Source organism: Caretta caretta, chromosome 3, assembly GCF_965140235.1.
Source record: "Caretta caretta isolate rCarCar2 chromosome 3, rCarCar1.hap1, whole genome shotgun sequence".
NCBI classification, from domain to species: domain Eukaryota; kingdom Metazoa; phylum Chordata; order Testudines; family Cheloniidae; genus Caretta; species Caretta caretta.
Genome location: NC_134208.1, coordinates 45,762,391 through 45,787,566, shown reverse-complemented (window position 1 = coordinate 45,787,566; position 25,176 = coordinate 45,762,391). Strand labels below are relative to the sequence as shown.

The 25,176-nt window shown below is 41.4% G+C and overlaps 1 protein-coding gene across 4 annotated transcripts in view; it reads right to left on the bottom strand.

Annotated features, from left to right (window-relative positions):
* Positions 1-25,176, bottom strand: part of AGPAT5 (1-acylglycerol-3-phosphate O-acyltransferase 5) — a 121,069-nt gene that overhangs the window by 22,072 nt on the left and 73,821 nt on the right. For 2 of the 4 annotated variants that reach the window (XM_048845310.2, XM_048845309.2), the window contains one exon: positions 11,976-12,137. The exons of 1 other annotated variant lie outside the window; for it this stretch is intronic. In XM_048845310.2, coding sequence (XP_048701267.1) covers positions 11,976-12,137 — 162 coding nt within the window. Of the gene's footprint in view, positions 1-8,224; positions 9,230-11,975; positions 12,138-25,176 lie in introns of those variants that run through there. One more of the 4 variants, XM_048845313.2, reaches the window with a different exon arrangement.

The following is a 25,176-nucleotide window of genomic DNA, read 5'->3' as shown; positions in this document are numbered from 1 at the left end:
TCTCATCCCTTACCAGGAGATACCAACTTGAGAGGTGTGGGAGAAGATAATTTTGTGTAACCACCAGTTCTTTTGAGGGATGTCCTCAAGAAACTTGACTGAGACCACTCACTCATGTCACAAGAGGCAATGAATAACCAACAAATAGGAAGAACTTTCATTCAGTGATTGGGGTTGGATTGTGATGCAGTACCACAGCAGTAAGGAGCCCTGCACCAACTTTGCTATAGTTAAGGCCTGGTCTACACTACGGGGTTAGGTCGAATTTAGCTGTGTTAGGTCAATTTAAGAAAAAAACTGCATCCACACAACCAACCCCGTTCCGTCGACTGAAAGGGCTCTTAAAATAGACTTCTGTACTTCTCCCCAACAAGGGGGGAACAGCACTAAAATTGACCTTGCTTGGTTGAATTTGGGGTAGTGCGGATGCAAATTGACGAGATTGGCCTCCAGGAGCTATCCCGAAGTGCTCCATTGTGACCGCTCCGGACAGCACTTTCAACTCTGATGCACTAGCCAGGTACACAGGAAAAGCCCTGGGAACTTTTGAATTTCATTTCCTGTTTGGTCAGTGTGGCAAACTCGGCTGCACAGGTGACCACGTAGTCCCCCCAGAATCGTACAGCCTAGAATCCCCTATCATCTCCATCCCTGAGGTTATCGCAGATTAGAAGGCGGAAAAAAAACACACACTCACGATGACATGTTTTCCGACCTCATGTAGTCCTCCTGCACTGATAGGGCACAGCTTAATACATGGAGGCATTCAGTGGCAGAGGCCAGGAAAGAATTAAGTGAGCGTGAAGAGCGGAGGCAGGACGCAATACTGAGGCTAATGGGGCAGCAAATGGACATGACGAAGCGTCTGTTGGGGGAGCAAACCAACATGATGAAGCATCTGTTGGAGCTGCAGGAAAGCCAACAAGAGCACAGACCCGTGCTGCATCCACTGTATAACCACCTACCCTCCTCTCCATGGTAGCCTCCTCACCCAGATGCCCAAGAACGCAGAGGGGGAGGCTCCAGGCATCCAGCCACTCCACTCCAGAGAATGGCCCAAGCAACAGAAGGCTGTCATTCAAACAGTTTGATTTTTAGTGTGGCTACAATAAGCAATGTGGCCTTGTCCTTCCCTCCTCCCCCACCCCACCTGGGCTACCTTGTCCATTATCTCATTTTTTAAAAATGAATAAAGAAAGAATTCATGGTTTCAAAACAACAGTTACTTTATTTCGAAGGGTGAGAGTGGTTGGCTTACAGGGAATTAAAATCAACGAAGGAGGCGGGTTTGCATCAAGGAGAAACACACACAACTGTAACACCGAAGACTGGCCAGTCAGGATTCTGGTTTTTAAAGCCTCTCTGATGTGCGGCGCGCCTTGCTGTGCTCTTCTAATTGCCCTGGTGTCTGGCTGCTCAAAATCGGACACCAGGCAATTTGCTTCAACCTCCAACCCCACCATAAATGTCTCCCCCTTACTGTCACAGATATTATGGAGCACACAGCAAGCAGCAATAACAATCGGAATGTTGGTTGTGCTGAGGTCTGACCTAGTCAGCAAACAGCGCCAGCAAGTTTTAAACGTCCAAAAGCACATTCTACCACCATTCTGCACTTGCTCAGCCTATAGTTGAACTGCTCCTTATTACTGTCCAGGCTTCACGAGCCATGGGAGCCAGGGGTAGGAGTGACTGCACGGTGCTGCCAGCTGGAACAGCAGCCTGAGGCAGAAGCCTCCAGCTCGCATGATATTCCAGGCAGGACTGAATCTCCATGAGACGAAACTTAAAGAAGAGAATGACCTGGAGTCTCTGGCTCCCATTCGGTGCTTTAAGAGGAGGATAGCCATGTCTGTGGACTTCACCGAGGTCTGCCAGGAGCACCCAGGAGACGTACGACGGCTATCAGTCCTACTGCACTGTCTGCCGCGAAGGCAAGGAGCTGCTGCTGTGTAGCAATGCAGTACTGCATCTGCCAGCAGCACCCAGGAGACGTACGGTGAGCTGAGCAGGCTCCATGCTTGCCGTGGTATGGCATCTGCATGGGTAACCCAGGTAAAAAGGTGCAAGACAATTGTCTGCCATTGCTTTCACGGAGAGAGGGAGGCCTGATGACATGTATCCAAAACCACCCCCAACAACATTTTTGCCCCATCAGGCATTGGGAGCTTAACCCAGAATTCCAATGGGCAGTGGCGACTGCGGGAACTGTGGGATAGCCACCCACCGAGCACCGCTCTGTAGGTTGACGCTAGCCACGGTAGCGAGGACACACTCCGCCGACTTAATGCGCTTAGTGTGGAGATACGCAATTGACTGTATAAAATTGGTTTCTAAAAATCGACTTTTATAAAATTGACCTAATTTCATAGGGTAGACAAGGCCTCAGATTAAAACCAGCTTTATGTATAAAGCTCGACTCTTCTAAATACTCTAAAATCTGTGTGGTTACTCAGATTGCCTTTAAATTTTGTGTGCCTCATGGGGGCATGGGGTTTGGTCAGTGATCCAAATTTGGGGCTATTTAAACAAGGAGTTCTCAAGACATAGCCCTGGAATCAAACAGCTTTTCTTCAAGCTGACACATTCTAGCAGCTAATTTTTGTGCAGATACAGATCAAACGAGGGCTGAGATGATTACACGAGGGTCTCAAGTGCTTGTGAGCGACTCCAATAGAGTGCATTAGCTTGGAAAATATTATTAGCCAAAGGGTTTAGTTCTTTAATTAGGCACTTCAACCTTTGCAATGTTTGGCATTGCACCAAACAGATTACACTGAGCATACACAGACAGAGGAGCCAACGGGATTTAGTGCTGAAAGTTTCACATCAACTAGATGGCTCAAGATAAGCAGTACTCCTTCTGAAACTGGCACATCCAATGAGCGTCAGTTTGAGTCCCATCTCAAACACAAGGCATATTGCTAAAAATCTGTCTCTGATGGGGGTGGTGTGGGGTGTAATCAAAGTATTTTTGCAAAAATAATTAGACATACAAATGTTTGCTGGAAGGGGAGGGGCATTTTATGGATGGGAGAGTGGGAGGAAAGGGGTCGGGGGTTTGGGCCTACCTCAATGGGAGGGAGGTGGAAGAGGTAAGGGACACAGGGAAGGGAGTGGCGGGGGAGAATAGGGGCAGGGCTGTCTCACACCTACATTCTTGCCTTCTGAGTGTGGGACAGGATCTGGGCGGGTCTGAGCCCCACTCACTACTTTTGTGTGTGTGTGTCAGGACCATCTAGGAGGGTCACAGCCCCTCCCCCTGCTGAGATATGAGGATCTTGCCTCTCTTTGAGCCCCATTCCCTGTGCTCCTGTATGTGTGCCAGGATCGGGGTGGGTGGGGAGGTGGTTAACCATTTATGGGTATCTGACTCCCCTCCATGTCCCCCTTCATGTAAGCCAGGTACTGGAGAGGACTTGCCTTTCGGGGGGGAGAGATGGGCTAAGCCCTTCTTCTCACCATCCTTCCCTCCGAAGTGCTCTTTGATAACTGCCCTTCTAGGGATGTCTACTCTAATGTGTGCGCACCAGGATCTGGGGATGCTCTGCCCCTCTGAATGGGGAGTTACGAACAGGCATGCTTGGAGACTCCTGAGATATTGCTGAGATTGGGATGAGGAATGGAGGACAGGTATTCTTGGCACAATTTTTAAACTAAGGTCTGAGGGAAAGCTGATTGGGGTGGAGGAGCACATGGTTTGGACAGAGACATCCCATAGGGAAGAATTTATTAAAGGAGATTCCTCTTTCCTAGGATAATAGAGTGAGGACAGAAGTTGATAAAGTACAAGCAGGAAATGAAGAAAAATACTCAAATGAAAAAGAGTCCCATTCCATTACATCACATGAAGGCAGATAACTAAATATAGACAAATTTTATAAGTGCTTGTATACAAATGCTAGAAGTCTAAATTCTAAGATGGATGAACTTGAGTGTATGGTATTAAATGAGGATACTGATATAATAGTCATCACAGAAACTTGGTGGACCAATGGTCACCAATGGAACACAGTAATAGCAGAATACAAAATACACAGGAATGACAGAGTAGCTGGGAGTGATACTAAGTTAAAGAAAGCATAGTCAAATATAGTAAAAATCTTAAATGAATCAAATATACGATGGAACCCTTATGGATAGAAATTCCTTGGCTGAAAAATAAGAATATAGCAGTAAGAATATACTATTGACCACCTGACCAGTATGAGGCCATTGACTGTGAAATGCTCAGGGAGATTAGAGAGGCTACAAAAAAGAAAACCCAATAATAATGGGGCTTTCAACTATCCCCATAGTCGGTACCCCTCACCTCAGGACAGATAACATTTCTAGACACCATTTGACTGCTTCTCAAAGCAGCTATTCCTGAGACCCTGAAGGGGAAAGGAATTCTTGATTTAGTCTTAAGTGGTATACAGGATGAGGTCCTAAGAGATGACTATAGCTGAACCGCTTGCCAATAGCGACCATAAGGTAACACCCTTTGGGGGTGGGGAATACTGAAGAAACCCATCACAGTAGCATTTAATTTCAAAAAGGAAAACTACACAAAAATGAGGAAGCTAGTTAAATGGAAATTAAGAGGACCAGTCACAAGAGCAAAATGCCTGTAAGCTGCACAGAAACTATTTAAAAAACACCATAATAGAGACTCAAATTAAATGTATATCCCAAATTAAAAAAAAATAATAAGAGGACCAAAAAATCCTACCATGGCTAAACAAGAGAGTAAAAAAGAGGTGATAAGAAGCAAAAAGGCATACTTTTAAAAATTGGAAGTCAAATCGTAGTGAGGAAAATAGAAAGGAACAAAATCTGGCAAGTCAAATGTAGAAGTATAAAGCAGGCCAAAAAAGAATTTGAAGGACTACTAACAAAAGACACGAACAGCAATTTTTTTAAAGTACATCTGAAGCAGAAAGTCTGTCAAACGATCAGTGGTGCCAGTAGACCAGGGGTTCCCAAACTTGGTTTGCGGCTTGTTCAGGGTAAGCCCCTGGCGGGCTGTGAGACACGTTGTTTACCTGAGTGTCTGCAGGTATGGCCGCTCGCAGCTCCCAGTGGCCGCGGTTCGCCGTTCCTGGCCAATGTGAACGGAGGGAAGTGGTGGCCCGGGCCACGCCGCTTCCCGCAGAACTACTAATTGTGGTATGTAACCTATTGCTTAAGTCAGCCTCTGAAACAGTTGACTGGACAGTAGCAAATATAATTTTGATTTTTAAAAAAAGCTCCAGAGGCCATCCTGGCAAGTCTAAATCCAGTACCAAGCAAATTAGTTGAAAGTAAAGAACAGAATTATTAGACACATAGATGAAAAAGATAGGTTGGGGAAGAGTCAACATAACTATTGAAAAGGAAAATCATGCCCCACCAATCAATTAGAATTCTCTGAGGGAGTCAAAAAGCATGGGGACACAAGTGATTCAGTGACTATAGTGTACTTGGATTTCAGAAAGCCTTCAACAAGATCCCACAACTAAAGCTCTTAAGTAAACTAAGGTGTCATGAGATAAGTGGGAAGATCTTCCCCTGGATCAGTAACTGGTTAATAGATAGGAAACAAAGGGTAGGAACAAATGGTTAGTTTTCACAGTGAAAAGAGACACAACACAGGGTTCACCAAGGATCTGTACTGGAACCTGTGCTGTTCAACATGTTCATAAATTATCTGGAAAAGTGGGTGAACAGTCAGGTGGAAAAATGTGCAGATGAAACAAAATTACTCAAGGCAGTTAAGTCCAAAGTGGACAGTGAAGAACCACAAAGGAATCTCATTTAAACTAGGTGACTGAGTGACAAAATAGCAAATGAAATTATGTGTTGAAAAGTGCAAAGTAATGCATATTGGAATAAAAAACCTTCCAACTATAAATACAAAATCTTGTGGTCTAAATGATGTTGTGAAGGCCAAAAGTATAACGGTTAAAAAAAGAATTAGGTAAGTTCATGGAGGATAGGTACATCAACAGCTATTAGGGACGCAACCCCATGCTCCAGGTGTCCCTAAACCTCCAACTGCCAGAAACTGAGACTGGATGACAGAGGCTGACTTAGAATTGATTACAAAAAGTAATTTTCCCTCTGCTAATACTCACACCTTCTTGTCAACTGTTGGAAATGGCCGACATCCACCTTGATTGCATTGGCCTCATTAGCACTACAAAAGTAATTTTCCCTCTCTTGATATTCACCCCTTCTTTTCAACTGTTGAGAATAGGCCACTTCCACCTTAGCTGAATTGGCCTCGTTAGCACTGACCCAACACTTGGTAAAACAACTCCCATCTTTTCATGTGCTGTATATGTATACTGCTTACTGTATTTTTCACTCCATGCATCTGAGGGAAGTGGGCTTTAGCCCACAAAAGCTTATGCCCAAATAAATTTGTTAGTCTCTAAGGTGCCACAAGGACTTTTCAGAATTGACTGTAAATTCTGTCAAATGTTTTGTCAATTCCCTCTGAAGCATCTGTCACTGGCCACTGTCAGAGACATGATACTGGGCTAGATGGACCATTGGTCTGATCTAACACAGTTCTTAGGTTCTGTTTCTTTAGTCATTTACATTGACAACATCTTGCTTGTCTGGAGAGGCACTGTATTTTAACCATAGAGTACGTAGTGCCCACTTTACCTTCTCTCTCATGATTAAGGCTGCGAGTTTGTCACGGAGATCACAGATTCCGTGACTTTCCGAGACTTCCGTGACTTCTGCAGCAGCTGGCCCGAGGGCTGCCTGAGGAGCTCAGGCAGCCCCTGGGCCAGCCGCACCAGCCTTTGCTGGGTCTGTCTTGGGCCACTGTGTCCCTTCCCCCACCAAGCAGCAGTTTGGGTGCGTGTGGAAGGAGAATCAGGGCTGGGGAGTGGGAGGGGTGCGGGCTCTGGGTGGCACTTACCATGGGAGGCTCCTTGGAAGTGGCGACATGTCCCTCCTCCTCAGCTTCTAGCTCCGTGCGCTGCCTCTGCCTGCAGGCACCGCCCCCGCAGCTCCCATTGGCTGCGGTTCCCAGCCAATGGGAACTGCAGAGCTGATGCTTGAGGTGGGGGCAGCACACAGAGCTAGAAGCTGAGGGAGGGATATGTCGCTGCTTCCAGGGTGGTGCGAGGAGCCAGGTAGGAAGCCTGTCAGCCTTGCCAATCACCTCCCCAGCACCAGTGGGGTCCCGGGCCACCCCCTGCACCCGCAGTGATCCCTGGGCCGCCCCCCACTGGCGATACCTCCCCTCAAGATTTAGTCACGGGTATTTTTAGTACAAGTCATGGACAGGTCACGGGCCATGAATTTTTGTTTACTGCCTGTGACCTGTCCATGACTTGTACTAAAAATACCCGTGACTAAAGCGTAGCCTTACTCATGACTACCACTGAACAAAAATTGTGAGCAAAGAATTAACCAAGTCCCTAGACACACATGGGTTCTGAGAATGACAGGGGCTATTGTGAAGAATTTTGTTTTACAGTTATGAAAACATGTTGGATTTCTTGAGAAATATGTTTTAACTTTATGGAAGTCAAATTTCATTCACATGGGAAATAATGCTTTAACATAATAAATCTATTGCCTTCAATTAGAGTTGTGCTTATCAAAAGTTTGTTTTCCATGCAATAAATTCCAATCAAAGCTACTAAATTGAAAAAGGAATGTCAACTTTATCTTCTTTTGGAAGTTAACATGATTGTGCTGCCATTTTGTTTTTGATGTGAGTTACATTTTTTTCCCCTTTTAATTCTGAAATGAATATCTACATATCATATACTGGATGTTCTATAATAGTAATTTTAGGAATTTTTCTGTATTGATTCCCAGTGCCCTCAAACCATGTTATATTAATTCTTGAACAAAACAGTTCTTCGGCTATTGCCTGGCAAATGGTAGAATGGTCTTGACTTTTCAGAACATATACTTTTCTTCTATTTTGTGGCTTGAGGGTTCAAGAGAATGACAAATATGACCATATTAGTAATTTTTCATATATCCTTACGAGGGCTGTTGATTAATCGCAGTTAACTCACGTGATTAACTCAAAAAAAGTAAATCACAATTGAAAAAATTAATCGCAATTAATCGCACTGTTAATAGAATACAAATTGAAATTTATTAACTATCTTTGGATGTTTTTCTATATTTTCAAATATATTGATTTCAATTACAACACAGAATAAAGTATACATTGTTCACTTCAAAATATTATTTTGATTACAAATATTTGCACTATAAAAAAGATAAAAAATAGTATTTTTCAATTCACTTCATACAACTACTATTATGCAATGTCTCTATCGTGATAGTGCAACTTACAAATGTAGATTTTTTTTTGTTACATAACTGCAGTGAAAAACAATGCAATGTAAAACTTTAGAGCCTACAAGTCCACTCAGTCCTACCTCTTGTTCAGCCAATCGCTAAGACAAACAAGTTTGTTTACATTTGCGGGAGATAATGCTGCCGGCTTCTTATTTACAATGTCACCTGAAAGTGACAACAGGGGTTTGCATGGCACTTTTGTAGCTGGCACTGCAAGGTATTTACTTGCCAGATATGCTAAACATTTGTATGCCCCTTTACGCTTTGGCCACCATTCCAGAGGAAATGCCTTCATGATCACGACGCTTATTAAAAAAATAATATACTTAAATTTTGACTGAACTCCTAGGGAGAGAATAGTATGTCTCCTGCTCTGTTTTACCTGCATTCTGACAAGTATTTCATATTATAGCAGTCTCGGACGGTGACCCAGCACATGTTCGTTTTAAGAACACTTTCACTGCATATTTGACAAAATGCAAAGAAAGTACCAGTGTGAGATTTCTAAAGATAGCTACAGCACTCATTCCAAGGTTTAAGAATCTGAAGTGTCTTACAAAATCTGAGAGGGACGAGGTGTGGAGCATGCTTTCAGAAGTCTTAAAAGAGCAACACCTAGGTGTGGAAACTTCAGAACCCGAAACCATCAAAAAAGAAAATCAACCTTCTGCTGGTGGCATGTGACTCAGATGATGAAAGTGAACATGCGTTGGTCTGCACTGCTTTGGATCATTATCGAGCAGAATCTGTCATCAGCATGGATGCATGTCTTCTGGAATGATGGTTGAAGATGAAAGGACATATGAATCTTTAGCACATCTGGCACGTAAAAATCTTGCAACTCCGGCTACAACAGTACTATGCAAACGTCTGTCCTCGCTTTCAGGTGACATTGTAAACAAGAAGTGGACAGCATTATCTCCTGCAAATGTAAACAAACTTGTTTGTATGAATGACTAGCTGAACAAGAAGTAGGACTGAGTGGACTTGTAGGCTTTAAAGTTTTACATTGTTTTGTTTTTGAATGCAGTTTTTTTTGGTATATAATTCCACATTTGTAAGTTCAACTTTCATGATAAAGAGATTGCATTACAGTACTTGTATGAGATGAATTGAAAAATACTATTTCTTTTGTTTTTTACAGCACAAATATTTGTAATAAAAATATATAACATGAGCACTGTACACTGTATTGTGTTGTAATTGAAATCAATATATTTGAAAATGTAGAAAACATCCAAAAATATTTAAATAAATGGTATTCTATTATTAACAAAGCAATTAATCATGATTAATTTTTTTAATTGCATGATTAATCATCATTTTTTTAATCACTTAACAGCCCTAGCTTTTATACGTCCAATAATAAATTACGTAGATTACGTGACTATTACAAGAATCTGGTATGTTTTGGATAGATGTTTCATACGGCTACTTGGTTATGAATAAAATAACTATTTAGCTGAATGTTCATCACATGTGTTATTTTTTTCTGTTGCTGAAAGTACAGACAAGTGTGAGGCCGTAATCATCTCAACCTTCACAATTAGTTGGCCGAAGGATACATCTCAAATTTTTTTATATATTTGTTTATCATAAACTTATGCAGCACTTTACAAACAGAATATATTCATTGATCATAACACTTAAGACAAGATAAAAGTTCAAAAAGATTTTTTTTTTTTAAAAAGAGAAAGCTAAATGTTAATATTGAAGAACTGAATGGAAAATAGTGTTCTCAAAATGTTCACTACAGATGTTCATCAGGCTTGCAGAATTACGAACTGAATCAGGTTTTACAAAAGTGCATCTTGGCAATACTCAGTACAAGGGAGCTGCCAAAAAAGTTTGAAGAGAACTTTAAGATGAAAAGTAATAATGTATGGAATCCTTACCTAAAATAACTAGACAAATATATTTAATAAACAAACTTGTATTATAACAGTAATGGGGAAGTCAATTGAACTTTGAGAGCAGAAAGTTATATTAAAAAAATTCTGGAAAAGCTACAGTGTAATAAAATGTTGATTAAAAATTGACACTGTTTAAAGTTTTATTGGACATGCGTTCATATGACTAGGTTGGGCCTAGGAGACAAAATGTTTTTGGAGTTCGGAACATTAAATAGGGAAAAAAATGCAAGTCATAGCAAAAAGTTTCAAATGTTCTTGAAAATATTTTATAATTGAACAAAAAATAATTTGGATTTGGGAACAGCTGAACTACATTTCTGTCTACCATCTAAGAGTTATTCTTAGATGGAAGAAGAATAAGGAATGTCTATCTGTAAGGAGACCTGAAGGTCTCTGAAAAGACAGATTTTTATATACATAATTTTTGCAATGAAGGAATATGTTGAATAATTATTTTGAAAAAAACGTGTGGGTCACACTTAAGATTTGTACAAGAAACCCACCATTAAACTGTAACAAAACAATGGTCATATTGGTTAGATAAAGATCCAGGCTCCTCCTTCATACTAGCACAGAAGAGTAACCCAAAGCTCAGCTGCATACTTTATATTTATAGAATAGAGTAAAAATGCTCATGCAATCCTTTTTAGTCTTGCCCCGACTTAAAAAAACAATTCTGCACCAAAGCAGACTCTGAAGTCAAAAAGGCCTAGTCAGCTAATATGCAAAGTCAGATTTCTAATGTACTGAAAAGACAAATTACAATTAAAGATCAGGTTTGACAAAGAACATTTTGGCCTTCATTACTGACAAAGGAAACTTAATGTATCCAGATAGTGATGCCTAGAAGTGATGATAATTCACCAATTGAAGCTGGCAAAAGGAAAACATCTGGCATGTCAATACGGTTGCAAGCAAACTTGAGTTACTTTGTTACAGTAAAAAATAAATTCTGTCTCCTGTTTTAAGAGAGTTAAAGGAACTACTACTACTTAGTTAAGTTAGAAATCTCCATTAATTCATCCTAATAGCACATGATAATTGAAAGCAATTGAACTTTATAAGAGCAGAAGGTTATATTAAAAAAAAAAAAACTCTGGAAAAGCTACAGTGCAATAAAAGATGTTGATTTAAAATTGACACTGTTTAAAGTTTTATTGAACATGTGTCCATATGACTTGGTTGGGCCTAGGAGACAAAATGCTATATTTTCCTATAAGATTTTAGATTACATTAAACTGTAATAATTGTATTTTAATTTTTCAAATAATATTATTAAGTGTATACTTTCCCATGTAAATTTTAGCAGTTATATTCTAAGCTGTTCCACAGAAATCCAAAAGCATGACAAAAATAGGGGGGCCAGAGAGGAAGGCGTTAAGCAACTGTTATAGTCTCCCAAACCTGGAGTCAGCACAAGCCTAAAAGTTAATGTAATCTGGCTGCCGATGGCCACAAGAGTTCATCTTAATCATTTGGCAGGACTTGGCCATGGGAATACTCCCTGAATTGAGAGCCAGAAGCAGTGACCTGGTATAGGAGCCTACAGTTTGGGAACCTCCTACCAAATTGTGTAGGAGTCACTATATATGTTCATCATCCATGGATCCCCAATGCAAGGTCCTCAGCGGGTTGGATTCACCAAGCTATACTGCTGCTATTAACCATCTGAGCAGCGCAAACTGAGCTGTGTGATGGATCTGGCCCTGTATTTTTATAAGTGCATGTATGAATTAATAAATAATGTCAACTCACCAGTCATGGATGGTGCCACTTTTCTTTGCCCTTTGTGGTCCACAGTACCTTCATATGCTACTGTAACATCATAAACTGCATCTAAGTAATTCTTCATTGAGTCAATGGCAACATGAGTTGCCTTTACACGTGGCGTCAGCACATGTTTTAATACTGCAAGCCCTAGGAAAGAGCACAAATACACATTGGAAGGATAAAATTAGCTGGACTTAAATACTGAAAATATACAAAGGAAAAGCCATTTTCAAAAGATGACTGTTCAGTGGTTTCCAAACTATGGTCTGTGTAGAGCGGTCTGGCTACATGTTGCTGGTTTCACCTACTGATATCCATTTCCTAAACTGTATTAAGAAGATAGAACATATTTAATGTATTTTTACCTGAACAACTGTGTAGTTGCAATAGAGATATTATGTGATTGTTAATGGAAAGGGAGGCTGGTCCACAAAACAATCTCTGTATTAAATATATGGTTCACTGTGGAAAGGTTTGGGAACCTCTGTAAGTAGTAATGAACACCATTTAAATTCTACGAGTGAGGAGTGTGAAAAATGTCCCTTCTATAGCTTCTTTCTGTCTCACAGGGGTATAAAGTGAGTTGAAATTGTGAAGAAGTGTTAGAACATAAAGGTTGTTTCCTGGAACCAACTCAGAAGGCAAAACATAAACACAGGTAAATTCAAACAAGTTTAATATTCACCCAACATCTTACTCCCTGTGTGAAACAAATTTTTTGTCCACTAAATATTGAGTTCCATTACCCCTCAATATCAGTGACATAGAAATCTATTCAAATTATGTGTGATTAGACAGGATGCTATTCTTGGCCCCACTGTCAAAGTGTAATTGGTGATTCCAATATGCTTACATTGTTTCTCCTCCCTAAATACTAATTCTCCCTCTTTCAAATGCACTGTATAACCGCAACCATCCCACTGTCTGAGATGTTATTCTGATAGCCCATCAACTCCACTTTTTCAAAAAGAAAAGGAGTACTTGTGGCACCTTAGAGACTAACCAATTTATTTGAGCATAAGCTTTTGTGAGCTACAGCTCACTTCATCGGATGCATCCGACGAAGCGAGCTGCCGCAAGTACTCCTTTTCTTTTTGCGAATACAGACTAACACGGCTGCTACTCTGAAACCATCCAATTTTTCAGTTTGCCAGAAGGGGCTGATTAAGGGCAATCAAAGGTCTTTCCTCATACAAGTAACCAAATTCTGTTCCTAACTAAAATGATGTGGCTATACTTTAATGGTGCAGTCCCCCTCTCTGTGTGTGCACACATCTTTGCAACTTCTGTTCCTGGCCCTTCCTCATCCCATTTTCTCTACAATTTTGTTTTCACTTTGCTCAATACCGCATCCCTGCTGCTTATACCGCCACTGCCAAGGGAGCACTGTTTGAAATAGTAGCAGCAGCATGACAAATTGGATTCTGCTATTAAAGAATTTTTGAAAAAAGCAAGGACGGACAGTAAAAACATGCACGTTCTCCAGCTCCAGATCACATTTAACCTGGAGATATTTGATTAATCCTGTTTCGACACTTCTATAAAATCAAGCCAGTAACAGAAAACAGTACGAGATATCATGTTGAGATAGGATAGAAGGAAAGTGATAATACCTAAGGTGTGAAATGAGTATCAGGAAGTATCACTACCCATTTATTTTACAGATAATATTTTGATAATAATGTGAATCATGGAGCATCACACAAGCTGTAGACTGAAAAGAGACAAGGTTGTTTTGTTCAGATATCTGCAGTGGATAACTGTTCCCTATAGAATATACTTGAGTGCTTTGACCACTCCAATTTAAAATGGATTCAAGCAGTGGGGCTTTCACAACTTCACTTGAGAGATTACTATAAGTCTAACAGATCTCACAGTATATTATCCCTTCGATGCAACCTACATTGTTCTTTCCTTATTTCTATTCCATTATTGCTAATTATACCATTTGGCTCACTAAACAATCCATCCTTAGGACAGTAGTAATGCAGCTGTGTGTTTTGATTAGCTCAGCAAAGCCATATGATGTATAATTTTTGTTAATACAACTGACAAGATATTTGTTTAAAAACACTTTGCATTTCACATGAAAAATGAAGTCTTTGCACATCTGACCTGGGAGCTGCTTAGCAACTGGAAACTGAAGCTTTATTCTTGTGAAATTTACTCCTCGCCTGTGGGGTTTTTTTTTTGTTTTTAATAATTTAAAAATGGAGGGCTTTCAAAAGTTTCCATTAGAAAATATCTCTTCATGCTAACTGAAGAACTCATAAGCCTTGAATACTCTCCCAGTTTATTCTCTGTATCTTCCTTTGTATATAACTGGGAAAGAATTCCTTGCCCACCAGGAAGGAGGAAAAAACGTTTAAAAACCCTCAAGATATGAGAACTAATGAATGGTATTTGCCAATGACTGCTCATAGCCTTCCATCAATAAACTATAACAACTCCCATTAAAGTCAGTAAAGTTTTATGTGGTCTCCAAGAAGACTAGATCCTCAGGCAAACAAGCACCTTGTTATTTGCAAATATGGTTTAAGACTAGTCCAACAATTCATGGGAAAACAGTTTTCAAAGGTAACTTACTCTCAACTCCATTAAGGCAGGCAGGCACATAGTGAAATGGATGGAACACTCACTCCTCCTGGGGATGCCAGAATACCTGCTGTATTTTTCACACACAGTAAAGATGAGCGGATGAAGATCTAATTCAACAAGATACTCTTAAACATATAATCTCATTGACTATTGGTTAATGGGACTATCTCCTGCTAAAAGTGAGACACTGAATTGAGGTCTCAGAAATGGCTTAGACCAGTGGTTCCCAAACTTGTTCTGCTGCTTGTGCAGGGAAAGCCCCTGGCGGGCCGGGCCAGTTTGTTTACCTGCGCGTCCGCAGGTTCGGCCGATTGTGCTTCCCAGTGGCCGCGGTTCACTGCTCCAGTCCAGTGGGAGCTGCTGGAAGCGGCGTGGGCCGAGGGATGTACTGGCTGCCACTTCCAGAAGCTCCCATTGGCCTCGAGCAGCGAACTGCGGCCAGTGGGAGCCACGATCGGCCGAACCTGTGGATGCAGCAGGTAAACAAACCGGCCCAGCGCGCCAGGGGCTTTCCCTGCACAAGTGGCGGAGCAAGTTTGGGAACCACTGGCTTAGACAAAAACTGGGAAAAAAGCTTACTTCAGCTGACAGGTGCATAACAGAAGATAAGTTGAGCAGATGTGGCTGTATTTGTAGTTGGGAAATCTGGAATTAAGAAAACAACTCTGAAGGAAAGTTAAGAGGTCTACACTCCCTGAACAGCTAAACCTTCAGAGTTTTCCTGAGGAACATCGAGGTGCCCCATGGCTTGCACACTGGTTCAGTCGGAAGATCTATGTGACTGGACACAAAAAAGTATATAGTTTCATAGCACCCTAAAAGTTTTAACCAAAATGTTTAAAATCCATGATTGCTGTGGCTGACCATATCCATTTCTATATAAGAAAACATACTTTTGAGCATGTCCAGAATATATGTACTTTTATCTGTTTGACAGTGAAACCATGGTCTAGTTCCACAGAGTTTGAACGTGCACTGAATCTCAGAAACAGATGATTTGAAGTCAGTGTTTTGATGTTTTAAAAATACTTCTATAAAATGGACCGCATGTGAAGTGAAAAATTCCAGTCTCTTGCTGTTAACAAAATTTCTTCTCCAAGTAAAATATCAGAAGGCTTTGGAGGTTACTCACTTTTAGCCTCAACTGTTACAAGGAGATATTCTATCTTTTGTTATTTCTGTCTCAAAAATGTTCCCCAGGCCACCTGCTCACTGAACAGCAGAATTTCCAAAGCAGAGTGTAAACATATTAAATACTGCAGTACTGCTTAAGAATTTTTGAATTTACAGAGTTAAAATATTAACAGTTTCTTTTTCCTTAGGACTTGACAAAATGATTGCAACATTGAAAAGGTTTGCCAGTGACCATCTGTTACCTCTACATTCTTTAAATAAATCGTTACAATGCAGAAGCCTACAAGAATGCTATGACAAAGTTTGAGACACCTTGAAGTATTTTGGGGAGAACCTCTGGGATTTCCTTCACTTCCTGACCTAAAATTTTGAAATTGCCCTGTAGTACTACTGAGTGCTATTAAACAATTCATTTCTAAAGTGCTCTGGGATCCTTAAAGTTGAAAGGATCTGTATAAGTCATTATCCCTATCTTGCTTCTTTAGGAGTATGCAATGGTATTGCGACATTGGTGCCAGGATATTAGAGCATCACGGTGGCTGAGGTAATATCTTTTAATGGACTAACTTCTGTTGGTGAGAAAGACAAGCTTTTGAGCTTACACAGAGCTCTTCACGTTGTGGGAAGATACTCAAAAGAGTATGTCTACATTGCAGTTGGACACTCATGGCTGGCCCAAACCAGCTGACTCATGCTTGCAAGGCTCAGGCTAAGAGGCTGTTTAACTGTGGTGCAGACATTTGGGCTTGGGCTATAGCCCAAGCTCTGGGAGCTTCCCATCTCACAGGGTCCCTGCAGCCCAAGATCGAACATCTACATTGCAATTAAACAGCCACAAGCCCGAGCCTCACAAGCCCAAGTCAGCTGTCACGGGCCAGCCATCGGTTTTTAATTTCAGTGTAGACATACCCAGAGTGTCACAGCTAAAAAGAAGCTGGAACAGATTGTTTAGTATAAGTAGTTAACACATTTCGAGAGATCATTCAAGGTGAAGTAACCCATTAACACCTCTCCAGTTACAGGGGGGAAAGAAATAACCATTAAAAAAAAAGCTGGAGGGGGGAAGAGGGTTAAATGGGTTCTAGATTGTTGTAATAAGCCATAAATCCAGTGTCTCTATTCAGTTTATGATTTTTAGTATCTAGCAAAGTTATGAATTTAAGCTCCCAGGCTCAACTTTTGAAGGTGAAGTCCTCATCTTTTCAGGATGAGGACTCAGAGGTCAGCTATAGAGTGATTGCTTTGTGAAAAGTGTTCACCCACAGGTGAAACAGTGTTTTTGTCTATTATCATTTCTCTATGTGAGTTCATTTGAGAGTGTAATGATTGTCTCATTTCACCCACATAGTTGTTATCGGTGCATTTAGTGCACTGAATGAGGTACACCTCATATACAACAAGCCCTACTTGCCCCAGTGATATTTGTTTACTCAATTGTACATCAATTATGTAAATATTTAGAAGCATAATATGGTGGCCATATTTTTCTATTTTGTGAACTGTCACTTCAAACGATGCCACTATGTTGTGTTTCAAAATATTTATTCGGTAAATATGTTGCTGAAGATTACAGTATTGTACCTGCAATTATATAGTTATGGGTGTGGACGTTCCATTCAACAAACCTAATGTTGCTTCATTTTCCCCAAATATACTCCTTGTGGCCTGAAATTTATCATTCCTACCATCACCATGTAGATCTTTCTGGAAACATTTACATCCATTCAGACAAAGAAAAAAACCAACCCTCTCTACATTCAAGGAATGCTCTAGGATTTGCGCATGTTCAATTAACTCTATACTGACATGATTTTCAAACTCTGTGTGTACACAGTACTCAGAGGAATGTGTTTTGTTAGTTTTTTTTAAAAAGTATGACCATGAATGGGATCATTAGTCTTAATAGGGGAGGAGCACAACTGGAAATCAAGCCTAAATGGGAACAGAGTTCTTTTCATGACCGGTCATTCATTTAGGTGTCTATATGGGAGTTATTAGGTGCTAAGCTGTTTTCATAGATTTCAAGGCCATAAGGGACCACAGTGATCATCTAGTCTGACCTCCTGTATAACACAAGTCATAGAACTTCCTCAAATAATTCCTAGACTATATCTTTTAGAAAAAACATCCAATCTTGATTTAAAAATTGCCAGTGATACCACGACCCTTGGAAAATTGTTTCAATGATTAAGTAGCATCAGTGTTAAAAATTTACACCTTATTTCCAGTTTGAATTTGTCTAGCTTCAACTTCCAGCCTTAGACTGTGTTATGCTTTTCTCTGCTAGTCTGAAGAGCCCATTATTCCATATTTGTTCCCCAGGTAGGTACTTACAGAAAAAACCCGGTTATTAACCTTCCATAACTGCTGTTCTTCAAGATGTGCTGCTCATGTCCATTCCACATTAGGTGTGTGTGCGACCGCTGCCAGAGATTCTTCCCTCAATGGTATCTGTTGGGCCAGTTCTATTCCCTCTGGTGCTGTGCGCTTATGCGCCAGTATAAGGGGTACTGCCAGCCACGCACCCCCTCAAGTTCCTTCCTGCTGGCTAACTCCGACAGAGGGGTAGGAGGGTGGGTCATGGAATGGACATGAGCAACACATCTTAAAGAACAACAGTTATGGAAGGTTAGTAACTGTTTTTTCTTCTTCAAGTGCTTGCTCACGTCCATTCAGGCGACTCATAAGCAGTACCTCAGGAGGTGGGCTTGGAGTTCATGAACATGCTGACAACAACACTGCTGTTCCAAACCTGGCATCATCTTGAGCCTGTTGGGTAATGGTGTAGTGCGATGTGAAGGTATGCACCGACAACCAAGTTGCAGTCCTGCAAATGTCTTGGATTGGAACCTGCACTAGGAATGCTGCTGAAGAAGCCCAAGCTCTAATGGAGTGAATGGTTAAGATGACTGGAGGTGGGACATTTGCCTGCTCGTAACATGCCCAAATGCACAAGGTTATCCAGGATGAGATTCTCTGGGCTGACACTGGACACCCTTTCATCCTTTCTGCTACTGCTACAAAGAGTTGTGTGGATTTGCGAAAGGATTTAGTCCTCTTGATATAGAAGGTGAGGGCACGCCTAATGTACAACTGCTCTTCTGAGTTCTTGTGAGGCTTTGGGAAGAAGACTGACAGGAAAATGGCCTGGTTGCTATGGAACTGCGAAACCACCTTTGGCAGGAAGGCTGGGTGGGGTCGCAGTTGGACCTTGTCCTTGAAGAAAACCAGGTATGGTGGTTCTGACATAAGAGCTTTGATTTCAGAGACCCTTCTGAGTGAGGTGATCGCCACCAAGAAGGCGACCTTCCAAGAGAGAAACAGTAGAGGGCACGGCATTAGTGGCTCAAAGTGAAGTCTTGAGCCTTGAGAAAACCAGGTTTAAGTTGCATGGGGGAATTGTCTCATGGACCTGAGGATAAAGTCTCTCCAGTCTCTTAAGTAAAAGGACCATCCTCTTGTGAGAGAACACTGACCTTCCATTCACGGGTGGGTGAAGGGCTGAAACTGCTGCTAAATGCACTTTGATAGATGCGAAGGCCAGACCTTGCTGTTTTAGATGGAGCAAGTAGTCCGAGACAGACTAAAGGGAAGACGGAACTGGAGAGAGGCCTTGTTGGGATGCCCAAATTGAGAAGTGCTTATATTCGGCCCTAGTGGATGGCCTCCTAATACCTAACAAGACCTGCCAAACTTGTTATGAACAGGTCTGCTCTTTTGCGTTCAGCCATGTAACATCCATGCACTGGTGGGTGAAGGGAATCGAGATTTGGGTGGCGTAACCGACCATGGTCTTGAGAGATCAGGCCAGGGCAGAGTGGAAGCAGGATTGCTCTTGATAGACCCAGTAGCGTGATGAACCACTGCTGGCATGCCCACGCTGAAGCTATAAGACTTTTGCCTTCTCCCATCTGATTTTCAGGAGGACCTTGTGAACCAGAGGGGTTGGGGGGAAATGTGTAGAACAGGAGCTCTGTCCAGGGAAGCAGGAAGGCATCTGAGAGGGAACCTGGGCTGTGCCTGCAGAGTGAGCAGAACTGATGACATTTCCTGTTCTGTTCGGTCGCAAACAAGTCTACCTGAGGAGACCCACCCCCTTTGGAAGATAAACCTGGTGAATTCCGGGTGAAGGGACCACTCATGGTGAGAGGAAAAGGATCTGCTCAGTGACCCGTCAGTGCATTCCGAGCTCTCAGAAGATGTGAAACCTCGAGGTGGATAGACTCAATGCTCTGAATGGAGTCGATGGTGCCACCGTGGGACCTGGGCTGGAGGAGTGGCCTGGTCACACTCTACTGCCTTCCCCATGTTTGTCTTTCTTCTGCATCGGTGAGCACCCTCTGTCAGTGTGCTGCTTTCTCGTCACTGGAGATGGGGAATGGTGCCAGGAAGTGCGTGTTGCCGGAGGAGCACTTTGTACAGAGTCTCAAGTGCTTGGTGCAGAATGGGAGTGGCCTGGCTCTGAGGCTGGTCTGAACACAGCTTCCATTTGGATAACCTCTAATCTCTGAGTCCCTTTTTGTACGGGGTCAAAAGTCCAGAGGGATCTGTCACCTGTCTCTCACATAAGTCTCTCCCAAAAACTTCAGCTGGAGTGTGGGTCACTCATGGGCATAGGCTTGCCACAGGAAGCACAAGGTTTGAAACCCAGGGACCAGGGCATGCCTGACCCCAGTCCCTTGACAATAGGGAGAGGGAAACCTTGCTGAAGCAGGAGGGGTTGTTCCAGCAACAGTTGTGGGCGGAAACAAGGAACTGAGAGGGTGCATGGCTGGTGGCACCCCTTATACCAGCACATAAGAATGTGGCACCAGAAGGTACTAGAGCCATCCTGATGGATACCAGTGAGGGAAAAATCTCTGGCAATGGTGCATGGGGTATGCACACATCTAACACGGAATGGATATGAGCAAGCACTCAATGAACATGAAATTTTGAAAATATGATCCTGTTTTGGAGATTAGGGTGGTCACTGGGAAGCTGTTAACTGTGAAAGTAGAGTTCATTTCCTTCCCATTCCAGGAGTTACTGGTGAGCTCTGAAGGCCTAAGCACAAAGTAAGCTCTGATTTTGGGCCTTCCATTTGGTTAATAATGAAGATGGTCCAAGAAATATCTTAAAAAATAAAAGTTGTAATGCACTATTTAATATGCCTAGCTCAGTATATTGTAGACAAATGAAAGTACTGGGCATACATCACATCTTTTAAAAGTATCTGTTTTATAAAAAATGTTAGATATTCTTGCAATCACTTGATAATCTTTGCTAAAGTCAACATACCATAATTTAAAAACAACTAGTTACAATTATTTTGGCAGCCTGTCTGCATGCAATTCACAAAACAAGCTGTGCTTAAACTGTTTTTAATATTGGGCAATACAAAGTTAAGACTCTATGTTAAAATATTTGAGGTCATGAGATTTTACTTTAAAAGCCAAAGAAAACAAGCTAAATATCTAATAATGTCATACTTTACCTTGTAATGCTATTCTCATTGCTATTATATAGAGGAGAACCTAATTTTTGAATTTTATCAAGTTAGTAAACTATTATAAAAAATACAAAGTCTTAACAGACAAGCTAGGGAGGCAAATAAAACCAAAAAAGAACTGGCCTCTATTAAAATGGTCAGATAATCTAAAGAAAATCAAGAGCACAACGATGCTTCAAGTATCATTCTGGTGAACAGATCTAGTAAAAGTAAAGATTATTTCAACTCAGAAAAAATAACCACTTAGCAGAGATGAATGGGAAGTTTTCCCTCATGAGTGTGAAAGCCCCAGCCACCACCATCTTTAGAAATTAACCTTTTAAATTAAAAATAGATATATAAATGTCTGACCATTCACTTTTTTTCCTCCTCGATACAAGTCGTATCTGAAGGCAACGAACAGAGAAAATGCCAACCAGATCCTGGAAAAATCAGTGGATAGTTATAATGAATCTGGTAAAGTCAGTGAATGCCTGTGTCACCAGAGCCCAAAACAGACTGAAACCTAGACCTCAGAGTCAGGTTGATCAACTAAAGATCAGTGTCTAATATGCCTTATACCATTCATAATTTTACTGCAGACAAATCACTGGACAAGAAACCTGGCTCAGTGATCATCCAGGACTAATGTTAGGTCAGCTGGTTCCCCTCTTTTTAATCTTACCCCCAGAAACTGTATTCACCACAGACCAAGAGAGAACATATCTGGAGGAGAGGAGCCATGATATTTCCTACTATGTTCAGACACAGGAAAATCTAATTTGAATCGGAATCCCTTGAGTATCTCCACTGAGAGTCCAAAGGGACTAACCTGGACATTGTTCTAATCTAAAAATCAGACACGAAAGGCTTCCTACAGCAACGGTCAGAGACACTGTCTAACATAGCGAAGAAATCCATAAGACTAGCTAACTTGTAAAACTTAAACATCTTCACAAACTCTCTGAGTAGTCCAAAATCTACTTTTCCAAAAATACACATTAGGATTCTCACACAGTCTCTGACCCAAAACAAACCGAACTGTGGAGCATACCATGAGGTATGAACACAGGAAATGCAAACACCTCCTTTCCTCCCCCAATCTTCGTCCTCCAGAGATAAATGAAAAGTCTTCTGCAAGGCAAAAAAAAAAAATTACGATTGTGATTACCAAAAATTCAGGGACACTGTGAAATTCCAAAACTTACTTATGGGAAACTCCACCCAACGAACAGACCAACGAGTAAGAAACATCTATGGGACATACTCATTACATTCTAACAACATTTATGGATACTTTCAAAGTATTCTGTCTCACCCCAATCCCCACCAAGAACATCATGGTTCACGGACTGGCACTGAGCAATTTTGAGGTTTATGGAGAAAAATACAAGATTTAGCAATGTTAATTTTAAAACTCCACAATGGTATTTTCTGTGGATGAAAGTGGCGAGAGAATCATTAAGTTTAACACTTTTAAAATACTTTCTAATAGGTTCAGATAGATCAATATCCAGCTGATTGGATTTATATATAGTAAAAGCCCTATTTTATGAACTAATTGAGAATTGAACAGTCCATAAAATCAAAAAGTTCATAACATCGAACATCTGAAAATTACAATAGGTACAGTGCATAGTATACATAATGAACAATAATAAATGTATACAATAAAAATGATTTTTCTTTGAGAGAACGGAATCCCTTGCCATCAAATCTCAGTTTTTAACCCTGTACAATTCCTTGAACGTTGGTTGAAGGACTGAAGTTCATATTTGGCAGCAGGAACCTGGCTTAGACAGCAGAAAAATCGTTCATATAACCGATCATTCAGAAGATTGATATTCATAAAATCAGGGTTCTACTGTATGGTTATATCTATTGATAAGTGATAAATTCTGCTGACAAGCTGGATAAGCTAGATGCATTTTATCCACCTGGTAATAACTCTTTTTTAGTCCTACAATTTCTTCACTCTACATGGTTAACAGCTTTGTTTTTAAAAGTTAAACAGAGAAAGACAGTTCTAAGTTAAGTATGGAAGAAGAAGCCCTTGCTAACCTGGGATGTCTGGGTGGGAGTCTCTTATATTATTAGGGTCACATACTCTCCCTTTACAGGACTAGACTGTAGAGAACTATGATAACACCACTATGCTAAAGAACTGATCAAAAGTGAGGTTACAAAAATATCACAGCTATTTCCACAGTGGGCGAGTTAGCTGCTCTGCAGCAAATTCACATCTCCTGTTTCTAGTATCTTCAGATAAAGACACTGTCTGCTATCCAACCAATAAGATACACATTACCAGACCACCCACACAGACAGAAAACCATTTGTTAGGCCACAATCTTAAAATGAGTCTAGCGTCAGAAATTTATAAATCCCCCCCAAAAGATTCATAAAATCAAGGAACAAATATGCAACTTCCTGGTGGAGGGACTTTGGAGACAGAGGAGGAAGGTGAAGGGGGAACATCAAGAAAACATATGAAAACATGCAGACAAGTAGCAAGTGAGGGTTGTTTTGTTTTGCGAACTCTTAAAATGAAAATCATGATGCAGAACGTACCATATGTCTGATAGGCTATATTACACAACAAACCATCTCACTGCTGTGTTTGAAAGACACTTCTACTCTGGTGACAATGCCATTTTGTTCATGACTTTGGAACATCCAACGTAGGGCTGGACTTGCATTACCAGATATCATAGTTCAGGGCAACTATGCCTGAATTCCCCCTCTGTGGTCTACCAATGGCACCCAACTCTAGGCTCCTGGCTCTTTAGCCATCACTTCCCTTGGGTAGAGATCCGCATCTCTTGCCCTCCTGCCTGGGGATTTTCCAAGCTCCACAATTCCCTGCCCACACTGTGATTTCCCCAGCAAGCCAGACTGCCTAAACAGGCCAGCATCTGTGCACTTCTTTCTCTTTTCAGCACTATGAACAATTTAACTGTCAGCAGTTACAAGTTACCATACAGCTCCCTGTAAGCAAGCACATTTATTTGTAAGGTGAAAGCATTGCAGAGAAAAATATTAATAAAAATAAAAGAACCTAGACACATGCTAATAAGCAGAGACGACCTATACCTGCTGATGGGGGACCCACAGTTTAAAGGTTTGGCTGCCTCTTGAACAGCTTGAGTCATGTGCTGCCCCTTCCCCCCGGGAGACGTACCCTCAATCTCCCCTCCCAGAAAACAGTGGCCCCTCCCTGAAGCTCCCAGGTGTTGCTCCTGCCTCTCCCCATGGCATGCAGCTTGCTGGGTCTGGCAGCTGCTGGCAGGGAGGAGGGATCTGGCTGCACCATGTGGCTGAGCGGGGGGTGGAAAAAACTGGCAGAAGTTGGGGAGAGGGCACGTGACCCTACATGCTCCCCCACACGTCGCCTCTGTTAATAAACTTACTAAAGGTCACACCTGAAGGGCTTTGGAAGGAATCAGTCCTTCAAACTCCACCAAGGGTTTTTTCTCTGGTTACAAGTTCATAACAGCCTAAGCTCATAATTAGCACAACCACGAATAATTCAGTCTTTCCTTTATACAGGTTGGGCCTTTGATCTTCAGATTCCAAGAACAGGTGATCAGCAAACAAAGCAGAATGTGAAGAATTACAAAGGAATCTTACAAAACTGGGTGACTGGGCAACAAAATGGCAGATGAAATTCAATGTTGATAATGAAATCGGCCACTGTTGGAAGATTGAACACTGAGCTTGATGGACTATTGGTCTGACCCAGGATGATTATTCTTATGTTCTTATGACAATGGTCCACTCCTCAGGGCGCAGCTTCAAAAGGCTAGACTTTTTTTTGCATAAGCAGGGGGTAGGAAATTTGCATTCACCTCCCCCTACAGAAGTTACATGAAACCCAGCCTACAATAACACATAACCTTTGCATTTAATACAATGGACTCCAAAGATACTTAAACTTAATTCAGTAAGGTTTTTCAAGGATATTGCAGGAAATTGCATATCTAT